Source organism: Vulpes lagopus, chromosome 9 (genome assembly GCF_018345385.1).
Source record: "Vulpes lagopus strain Blue_001 chromosome 9, ASM1834538v1, whole genome shotgun sequence".
NCBI classification, from domain to species: Eukaryota; Metazoa; Chordata; class Mammalia; order Carnivora; family Canidae; genus Vulpes; species Vulpes lagopus.
Window position 1 is genome coordinate 35040278 of NC_054832.1, and position 11229 is coordinate 35051506.

Here is an 11229-nt window from a genome sequence, read left to right on the forward strand (position 1 = left end):
TGCCCACGGGAAGCTTCCAGGCGGGAACAGGGGGGACCTGGGGTTCCTCAAGAACTACTTATCTACTCGGGGTTTTTTGGAGCCAGCAAATGGAAGCCTAGAGTTTCCTTAACTGTTTTCTACAGCACCACACCCTGATGATCAATATTCATGACCGTGGGGAGGAAGCACTGCAGGCACCCTGAGGCGATTTCCAAATTGCCAATGAGATGAAATTAAATTTAGAACCATTTTCCTATTAAGGGCTCTGTTACTCCATTCTGCTACTTTGCAGGCTGATAGTTCACGTATTCTCTCTCATTCATATGCTAATTCCCGGTTTTCAATGACTCTCGGTGAACTGGACCGGGGATGTTGCCAGACTTCCCATTTTATTATTTTTTTCTTTTTTTCTCTTCCCCACTCCAAAAGCCTGCACTCCAGGCCCTGGCCCTGGCCCAAGAAGCTGTGTACCTGTGTGCAGATTCTCTTTTTTGGCAGTTTTGGGGGGGTGGCGGGGGGTGGTTCTAGCTGGTCCGCACCCTTGAGGAAGCACCTCTGCAGGGGTGCATGGACTTCAGAGGAGTCACCGTCCCTTGGATGTCTGCTGTGCGTTTGGGTAAATATATATGTTAGCGCTGAGATGAGAGCAAGCCTGTGAGCCAGCATCATCATTCACAAATGAAGGTTTCTGTTTGTTAAAATGAGTAAAACCTGCAGCTTGATTGCAAGCGCCAACATATAAAATTCTTGGCTGAACTTTTGCTCCTCCAAGACTCAGAAATTAAAGCAATTTAATAAAGTACAAACTCATAATGTTCACCTGCGGATACTTAAAACTGGTTAGGGTATAGACTGGGGTCCAAACAAGTTTATAATTAGGCTCAATGATGAATGGAGTGTAGTATTCCATAAGTTTTCTAGTTTTTCTTCCCTGGTGTTGCTTCTTGTAGTTTAGCTTTGGTGTCCACAGTATATTGTTTATGGTGACAAGCTTTGGTCTCTGTGGCAGACGCTAATACTGAAATATGCCGTGGGAGCTTCCTCTGGCTGTTAGAGCCGGTCACCATAAACTTAGTTGCTTAAAACAACACAGAGTTATTATCTTAGCAGTTCGCCAGGTCAGAGGTCTGGAATCAGTTTTACTGGACTAAAATCAAGGTGTCCATGGGTTACATTCCTTCTGCAGCTTTAGGGGAAAATCTGTGTCCTTGCCTTTCCTGGTTTCTGGAAGCATTCCTTGGCTCATGGCCCCCTTCCCCCACGGACAGTCAGCAATAGTAGATTGAGTCCTTCTCAAACTAGCATTTCTCTGGGCATCTCACTTTGCTTTTCCCTTCTACTCATAAAGACCCTTGGGACTACTTTAGGACCAACAAGCTAGCACAGCCTCCCCCTGTCGCAAGCTCCTTAATCACACCTGCAAAATCCCTTTTAGTATGTAAGGTAACATATTCACAGGTTCCAGGGGTCATGACATTTGTATCTTTTGGGGGACCGTTATTCAGTCAACTACCTATGCCAAAATGCAGTTATGTTCCCTTTAAAAAAAATAATTTTGGGATGCCTGGGTGGCTCAGCAGTTAAGCGTCTGCCTTCAGCCCAGGGCGTGATCCTGGAGACCCAGGATCGAGTCCCACGTCGGGCTCCCTGCATGGAGCCTGCTTCTCCCTCTGCCTCTGCCTATTTCTCTGCCTCTCTTTCTGTGTGTCTCTCATGAATAAATAAATAAATAAATAATCTTTAAAAAATAAAATTAAAAAATAATTTTGTGCTATATCAACATCTGGATGAACAAACAAAACCATATGCAGTTTATTTTTAGAATCTTAAATGAACTTTTTTACATTCATGTGTTTGTTTGTTTTTGTTTTTTTTAATGGGACACATTTAAGACATGATTTAGGTCCAGTATTTTATTATTGCATCAACACTGCCTCTCAGGGGTCGTAAGTCCGAGAGATCACAGCTCTGACCTTTCCTCATGGTACAGCAGATGATCTCCTCCAGGAGGGGAGAAGCCTCCCTGCCCTCTGCAGCTTCCTGTCAGCCCAGCTGGAGACAGGTCTGCACACCTGCACTGGGGACAGCACAGGGTCTGCAGAAGGAGCTGAGCAAGTGGGAACGTGACATTGGCCATGAATGCTTGGCCATGAATGCTTGGATGCTCCCTGGGATGTTAGGGGTGAGGGAAGGCTGAACTTTGGGATCCATCAGTGGGACCACAGAGAAATTGGTCCATATCCAAAACAAAAACGAAGTGGAACCAAGGGAAGATTGGCATGTGAGAATGGGTATCTTGGACAAGCAGATCAATCACTTTGCCTCTCTCCTTGATCAATCTCTTTTCCTTTTCTTCCTTGGGCAAGTTTACCCAATCATTCTGTGCACTGTTGTTGTGCTTTGTGAACTGGAACTCATCATAGCACCTGCCTCATGGGCAGTTGCTAAGGTCGAATGGTTGTGACAAATAGAGCACGTGTCAGTGTTATGGGGTATCACTCAATAAATGTTGGCTACCATTATCCTATCACAGTTTCCAGCACTAGGACAGGATGTTTTCCTGTTAAATAAAGGGAAGTTTCCTAAAGGACAAGGTAATAGAATCTTCTATTAAGTTCTAAGCTAAATTTACCTAGTCATAAAATGTATGTTCACAAAGAAGAGGGAGCTAACCCAATGAAACCCTCATTGGTGGAACTCACAGAAGAGATATTCTGGTACAGATGACTTTAGGAGTTCCTGAACTTCTTCACCTGCTATCTTTTCCATCAAACCCCAGCCCTCCTGGGAATAACTAAAACTTCTGGGCTACTCTGGATGCTTGCAGGACTCAGATAAAAGAATGTTCAGCTTTCCAGGAGAGAATGTGGTTCACACCAGGAACCCCCCAAACCCGAACTGTTGATTGACCTGAGCCCACAGGCATACTTCATGCATTGGGACTCTTTGGGGGAGGATGTGGCTGGATTTGTTCTCAACCTCAAGTTAGAGATTTTCCGAGAGGATATACACAGGCTGACATAATGTTACCCAGAACAGTCCTCAGGAAATTCACTTTGAAAACTGGCTTGGAAATTTTCTAATTAACCTATTTGTTACTTGGATGTTAGTGATCGCTTCAAAAATATTGGTGTTCAAATAATTATTGTCTTGGAATCAGACTCTCCCTCCTCATTGTGACTTGGGATTAATTGGCATTGTTAATGAAGGCAGGGGGAACTTCAGGACACCCTTATCTGCCTTTTCATGCCTTCAAATGAATGAAACCCGAGGGCCCGAGATCGGTAGTATACTGGCAGAAGATTTCGGTTTTGTTCTCTTCACAGTATTGGATATTTCTTTTTTCTAATTGCCCCGTGTGGTGACAGGCGTGCATACCTGTACAGCCGCTGGATGAGGAGGAGGGGGTGATAGTGGGGACCAGGCAAACATTTGACCTCCAGGAACACCAAACAAATGCACAGATTCATCCCGGTTGGTTGCAAAATCACCAACTGTGACCTTTCAGGCAACCAACTTGTGTTTGTGCCACCGAGGCCCAACATGAGGACCAGAACACTTCTTTACATTCTTTTAGAGCCACTTCCTGAGTGGCACTTGCATTTTTTCTCCCAATCATCTTTCTAAATTGATGTCATAGACACTATGTCAATTTTAATATGTTCCTTGGAGACCTGAAACACTGCTCTTTTGATTCCAGAAAAAAAGAAAAAAAAAGTGGGGGATGGGACAAGAGCTTCTGATCCATTTTTATATATGATCCGTGGGAATTTAGCTCCACACCCTTGCCTAATTCTCAGTTTTGAATGTGGACCACAGATGTGACCCTGGAACGCAACTTAGATTTCTTTCCTGGAGGAAGCTCTAAAGCAATTGCGCTAGTGACTTTCTCTAAGAACAAATCTTCGTGCTTGTCAGTTATGCTTGGTTTATCCCTTTCTTATTAGGGGATTAATGTTATTGCAAGAGTTTAACTCTTAGCATTGAGTATGCCATCTGGCAGCACGAGTGAGGCGCCCCTCCCTGGCTCTTCCCTCCCTGTGGCCTTCACGGACTCTTCTTCTGCTCCCGGAACATGGACACTCCCAAGCAGAGTCCCAGCTACAGCCCGAGTTTCCGTTCATTCTCTGGAGAAATCTCCTGGCCTCAGTGCTTGTGATGGGCCAAGCATCGTGCTGAGTGCTCTCCACACTCCGTTTCCCAGGGTGGCCGTAACAAATTATCATAGACGGGGAAGCTTAGAACAGCAGAAATGTATTCTTGCCATGGCTCTGGAGGCCAGAAGTCCAAAATCAAGGCATGGACAAGGTTGGTTCCTTCTAGAGACTCCTGGGGTGAGGGATGGTAGTCTGCTCCTAGCGTCGGTGGTGACTGGCCACCCTCAGCGCTTCCTGCCTCACAGCTGCATCACTCTGGCCTTGGCTCCAACATCACGTGATGTTCTCACTGTGTGTCTGTGTTCAAATGCCTTCTTTTTTTAAAAAATATTTTATTTATTTATTCATGAGAGATACACAGAGAGAGGCAGAGACATAGGCAGAGGGAGAAGCAGGCTTCTTGAGGAGAGCCTGATGTTGGGACTCAATCCCAGGACCCAGGGATCATGACCTGAGCCAAAGACAGACGCTCAACCACTGAGCCACCCAGGTGCCCCCAAATGCCTTCTTCTTATAGGAATTCCAGTCACTGGATTGGTTAAAGCCTGTCCTAATCCAGTCTGATCTTATTTTAACCTGATTACACCTACAAAGATCCTATTTCCAAATAAGGTCACCTCACCAAGTTCTAGGTGGACATGAAGTTTTGCTAGATACTGTTCCATCCGGGGCACATGCAACATCTCTTTGAATCCTCATGACAACCTGATCAGCCCCACCTTATGGAGGAAACAACTCATTACTTCCACATCTCCACCTCTGTTATGTCCAACTTTTTTTTTTTTTAAGATTTTTATTTTTAAGTAATCTGTATGCCCAACAGGGGACTGAAACTCACAAACCAGAGATCAAGGCTGCATGTTCCACAAGCCGAGCCGGCCAGCCAGGCACCCCTGTTATGTCCTTCTCTTAGTGGACATCTCCACTGAGCTGTTGCACTGGTAGTTCAATGTCAGCATTCCAGAATCAAGCTCATCACTACCCCCACGTCCCCGGGTGAAGGCCTATAATATACATCAGCTTTAGAATGTTTGCTTAGGACAATGAAAGGGCTCTTTGGATGGGGCTGTTTGAAGCTGCTTTTGCACTGCACTTTATGTAAAATTGAAAAAAATATTGTCTGTATCTAAAAAGGTAAGTACCACCACGGACTTAAAAGAAGACAGTGGCAGGAGGAATGATAGATTTAAGAAAATATTAAGGAGGCAGATTTAATGGGTCTGCCAACTGCTAGATGTGGAGATAGATGACAGAGAGGTGCCAAAGATGTCTTTGACTTGACTTGACAACAGGATGGATGGTAGGGTAATCACACACACACACACACACACACACACACACACACGCACGTTTTGGGAGGTCAATGATGAGTTTGCTTTCTTCAGGTGAAATCTCACATGAAACCTAATATAAGAATGTAGCTGCTTTCATTGAAAAGGGACAGGGCCTTCTCCTGTCATCCTCTCCCCTCCCATGAAAGTACCTACAGCACCTGGGTAGAACATTAGGAAAGTTCCTGGCTTACTGCCTTCTCCTAGTTCTAAACAAGAAACTACTTACACCATTCCAGATACATAGACATTGATCCTATTTCAAAAGTGTTTCCAAGAAAGATCCTCATGGCTTCTCTCCACCCTCGTTTCCTGATATGCAATATCCTTCTAAGCGGGGTGCTGGTTTTTATCTAGAATCTAAAAGCAACCCTGCTTAACTGCTTAACTTCTTTTGCTTTTGGTCAGTTGTCATGCGGCCCTGGCTGTTAGAAGACCTCCATCTTCTGGTGAGAAAAGGCAGTCTGGTTTCCTTCAGAGCGAAGGTTGAGCTTTAACCTCTGGAACTGTGCCTGCCCTCCATTAATTCTACAACTTTTATCAGTGCAGACAGGACTCCTTTTCCAGCATCCCAAGAGGTGGTTCACTCAGAGGGAAAATGAAAGAAAAATATAGGCTATTCACAAAGCTGGTGAGAGACCTGGCCACAGGGAAGGCATTGTCCCAAGCCTATGTAGGGGCAGAGCCAGAACTGGGCTCTTGAGTATCCTATAGAGCTCTGTGTTTACCCAGATTCAAGAATAAGGCTCTTCAAGTTTTTTTTGTTTTGTTTTGTTTTTTGTGGGTTTTTTTGTTTTTTTGTTTTTTTTTTAGATTTTATTTATTTATTCATGAGAGACACAGAGAGAGAGAGAGGCAGAGACACAGGCAGAGGGAGAAGCAGGCTCCATGCAGGGAGCCCGATGTGGGACTCGATCCCTGGATTCCAGCATCATGCCCTGGGCCAAAGGCAGGCGCTCAACCGCTGAGCCACCCAGGTGCCCCCAAGGCTCTCCAAGTTTAATTAAAAACAGGATGTCCCTGTTGGGCCTCTCATTGACATTGCTAAAAATAAGTAGGGAAGTAGCCTGGCCTCTTCATGGTTTAATCCCATTAAATTTGGGGAAGGGGGGTGGAACTGGAGCTAATAAAAGACATGATTTGTTTCAGATTGCTGTCTGGCATTGCGTCTTTTCTCTCCCTGTGCTGTGGAGCCCTCGATTCTGAAGTTCTAGTGCAATCGGCTCTACGTAGTTGATGCTGTGAGAAGGGGACAAAGGAACAGACAATTTCCCAAATGTGGTTTTGCCAGGATGCCATCTACTTACTTATCTTGGAATCACTAGGACTTGTCACCTCAGCTCTTTGCTCACTGCTCTGGTGCCACACACGTCATAGACCTGTGTGACCTGGTCTGCCAACTGCTAGATGTGGCAGACCTGGTTTTGTGAATGATCCACTAATCCCTATCTGTGAGTTGATGCACACTTAGAAAAAAATGTCTTGGATTATGAAAGAGCTTTCCGGAATGTGATCCCTCACTTACTCAACCCTATGATACACTCAGATATTGTGCCTTTGCCCCATTCCAGAAGTCCCATTTGCAAATATACTCATGTAAGGGCATCCTGACTTTCTCCATTGTTTTGGTTTGGGTTTTGATTTTTACATTAACTCATCTTTATTTCTGTTTCCCAAACCACTTCTCTGGCCTAAGAGCTAAAGGCTAAATCTCTTAAAGACCATCTGTTGATGGAGCGCCTGGGTGGCTCAGTCTGCTAAGCATCTGTCTTCAGCTCAGGTCATGATCCCAGGGTACTGGGATCGAGTCCCACATCTGGCTCCCTGCTCAGTGGGGAGTCTGCTTCTCCTTCCCTCTCCCTTTGCCTCTCTCTGCCTCACTTGTGCTCTCTCTCTCTCAAACAAATAAGTAAAATCTCTCTCTCTCTTTTTTTTTTAAAGACTTATTTTCTAACACAAATTCATCCATTTGCTTGGTCTTTCATTCATTTGTTCAACCAAGGAAATAATCTTTGGGTTATTACACTGTTGACTTCCCATCAGAATTCTAAGAAGGAAAATTTCATGAACACCAAATCTTAGAGACTGAGAGTTTTAAGGAATGCTCCAGACCAGGGAGTTTACATCATTATGGGATCCAGAGGTAGTCTTGGTGAAGACTTCCATAATAGTTACTAAGACATCACTGGAATCACTCTACCCATCTAAATGGTGCTTATATAAAATAGGGTGCTTCTGGTCACCAATACAGCATCTCCTAAGCCCTTTGCCGGAGGACTGGTGAGCTATACAATAAGAAAGACCATATTGGTCATTTTGACCATTGACTCTCCACTACCTAGCACATAGTACTCAATAAATAACTGATGAGTAACTTATGAATGATAATTTTTTATCTTTTTTTTAAAAAAAATTATTTATTTACTCATGAAAGAGAGAGAGAGAGAGGCAGAAACATAGGCAGAGGAAGAAGCAGGCTCCTTGCAAGGAGCCCAATGTGGGACTCTGTCCCGGACCCTGGGATCACGCCCTGAGTCGAAGGCAGATGCTCAACTGCTGAGCCACCCAGGTGTCCCAGTGAATGATAATTTTTTAATTCTCTGAACACCATTGCCTGTAAGTAAGGGAGTAGAGGTGGACTTGGAAAGTAGGTGAAAATAGGAAAAATCAAATTTAATATCACTTCTATCTTTTTTTGCTGCTTGTTGGAGAAATACAGATACCCTCACATGCTCTTTGAGGCCCCCGTGGTCTGTCCTGACCTGCTTCAGAGCCACATCTTATAATAGGCCCCCCTGCACTCACTTTCTCAGCCTTCTTGCCATTCCTCCTACCCAAGTGTCTAGGCACATTTTTGCCTCTGTCCTTTTCCTCTGTGAATTCTCCACTTTGCGCACCTCTTTGCTGCCTTCACTCCTTGGGAAAGCCTGCCTAATCCTCCTAGCAAGGAAGCCTCCCCTATTATATTTGCCCCATTGGACAGTAAGCCCATGAGGGCAAGGATGGGGCAGCTAGGCCTGGCACATCATAGCTGATCGATAAATAGTTAGGGGATGGCTGAGTGAAGGGATGAATGCCTGAGAAATGGGGAGGGGGTTAACTGAGATGAGGGATTTCCTTTACCTGGGGTCTGTGGATGGGCCCCTGAATCCACGAGCCCCTGAAGCTGTCTGAAACAGTGAGTGCAGATCTATAAGCACATTTGTCTGGTTTCTAAGGAAAGAGCACATAACTCTTGACAAACTGAAGAATTGTGGAGGCCAAGGACAGGCTGCCCCATGATGGGCACTTTGGCATGAAGATTATTTTGAGTTAAAAAGCAGTTGAAACCCAGCAGATTCAGGAACAGCTCTTCACCTCTCCCAGACTGCCTAAAAAGAATTTAGGGAGAGGCACTGCTCCAGGTAGAGAGCCGTCACTACAGGGAACTACATCATATGAACTAGGTATGATAGACCTGGAGGGACCTGGCATGGCTGGGGGCATTGGATCAAAGTCCTCCATGTCCCAGTGTTTCCGAGTGGCCCAGCACACATTTGCTTACCAAATATTTGCTCTTTTTCATCTTCCTCTGAATTACACTCTTTCCCTTTGAAGTCCCAGACCCCTACTCCTTCTCCTTAAGTCAAGAAGACATATATGCTTCATTTTGCCTGTCTTTGGAATCTTTGCTGTCTGTGCGGATTCCCTGTAGGTACTCAATTAAGTTTGATTTTCTCCTGTTAGTCTCTCTCATGTCCATTTAGAAGGGTTTTGAAGAGCAGAGGAAACTCATCCTCTCCAACAGAATCTTTAAGAGGCTTCACATAAATATGTTTAATTATATGAAGAAAGGGAGGAGAAAAAGAAAAGACATGGGGAAGCTAAGACATCTAACAATGGATAAAGGAGAACAGAAGCGGAACAGAAGAGAGCTGAGAGAGGAGGAAGAGCCTGAGAGGAGGTGATGGGATTTGGAGGGGTCCAGATATTCTTGAATGAATCCTCCAAACTTAGGGATTCCAAGTCTGTGGAAGACCCTGTGTTAGGAATGGCCGGGGTTCAATGCGTAGCCCGATCCGACTGCTGCCCTTTCATCTACAAGGGGTTCTCAGGACAGCCATAGCAGCACTACACAGGGGCTTGTTAGAAATGCAGAATCCCAGGCCTCCATAACCCCCCACCCCATCCTCTCCAGCAGAAAACAAGATCCCCAGGGGATTCACATGCACAGGAAAGTCTGAGACTCAGGGTTCTCACTGCTGGAGCAAGCTCTGCCCTCGGGGCTTCTCTCACTAGTCACTACATACCAGTTTTATACAACAGGAACAGGACTAGCTCCCTGTGCTGATGGGAGACATCCCTTCACCCTTATATCTGGGAGGTTTAATGATAAGACTATTACGATCACTTTGTTTCTGTCCCCAGGCAATCTATAAGATGGTTTCCTCCGTAATGAAAATGCCTGAAGATGAGTCAACCCCAGAGAAAAGGACAGAAAAGATCTTCCGCCAGATGGACACCAACAGAGATGGTAGGAGGCCATGTCTGCTTTGCTTTGCTCAGTGGGGACTGCTGGAGGGGCAGGGGCCAGCAAGGCAGGCAAACGCCACTCAGGGACAATATATGGGCCACAAGGACCTGGCTCACGGCTTTTTGTGAAAGTGGCTTATCCCACAAGCTCCCCAGCAGCCAGACAGAGGACCAAAGTAGTCCTCGGCCCCAACAGGCTGGATCCCTGCATCTCAGCTAATCAGAAAGCAGAGAAAGACTTGGCATCATTCCACCCAAACCCTGGTGGCTTTCACCCCAGCCTGCCCAGGGGGTGCAGCTGGGCTCTTCTGTGCATGCCCTAAGGTGTTGGGTTTCCTGCAGCCAAGTGGTCTTCCCCAGCCTTGTGGACAGGGGAGAAGGAGAGTGAGCCGGCCAGCAGTTCCCACCCTGAGGGTGCCACCCACAATTCAAACCCAACAAGACGATTCAAAACAAATCCAAAGTGAAAAGGAAGATTGGATTTCCAACTTAAGAATAGTGGATTTTAGATGTTGGGTTGCCAGATGGAATAGAAGAGGCCCAATCAACTTTGAATTTTGGATAAATAACAAATGATGTTCTTTATAGAAGTATGCCCTATGTGATATTTGAGACACACCTATATGAAAAAAAATATTGTTGTTTTTTTTAAAATTTAATGTTAATCCGGGCATCCTGTATTTTATGTGCCAAATTTGGCAGCCCTATTCAGATGTGACACCCAAATTTAATATTTTTTTTTAATTTTTAAAATTTTTTTGAGAGAAAGAGAGAGAGAGAGAGCACAAGTAGGCAGAGCAGCAGGCAGAGTGACCATGAATGTAAAGTACTGAGCACTGAGCCTGGTGCGTAAGAAACCCAGAATCACTTGTGGCCCTTGCAGTTATTACCAGCTCCCTGTTCCACTGGGTGCCCCCAGCAAATCTTGTCAGCGATGTGTGAACACTTTTGTATACCCCATATGGCACTGGTGGACAGAACGATGGGAGGCTTTGTGGCACAGGGGCCTCTCTCCCCCCTTGCCCCTCTGGGGCACTAGCTGCCTGAGACTCTGGTTTTGTGGGGTGCGGGCCAATCTGCTTGCTTTGCTTCCTGCACAAAGCAAATAGTTACATCCTATTTCCCCTTATGCCCCTTAATTCACAGCAAATAGCTTGATTGTTCTGTAAAGACTAAACAAATGAGATCATTTAACAGTCGCTGAACTTGCTGATTTTGAGCTGCAAGGTTTGCTTGTGCTCCGGGGG

At 45.3% G+C, this 11229-nt stretch overlaps 1 protein-coding gene across 17 annotated transcripts in view; it reads left to right on the top strand.

Moving 5' to 3' along the window:
* Positions 1 to 11229, top strand: part of NCALD (neurocalcin delta) — a 374162-nt gene that overhangs the window by 358624 nt on the left and 4309 nt on the right. For all 17 annotated transcript variants that reach the window (XM_041769156.1, XM_041769148.1, XM_041769140.1 and 14 more), the window contains one exon: positions 9878 to 9983. In XM_041769156.1, the coding sequence (XP_041625090.1) occupies positions 9878 to 9983 (106 nt within the window). The remainder of the gene's footprint in view (positions 1 to 9877; positions 9984 to 11229) is intronic.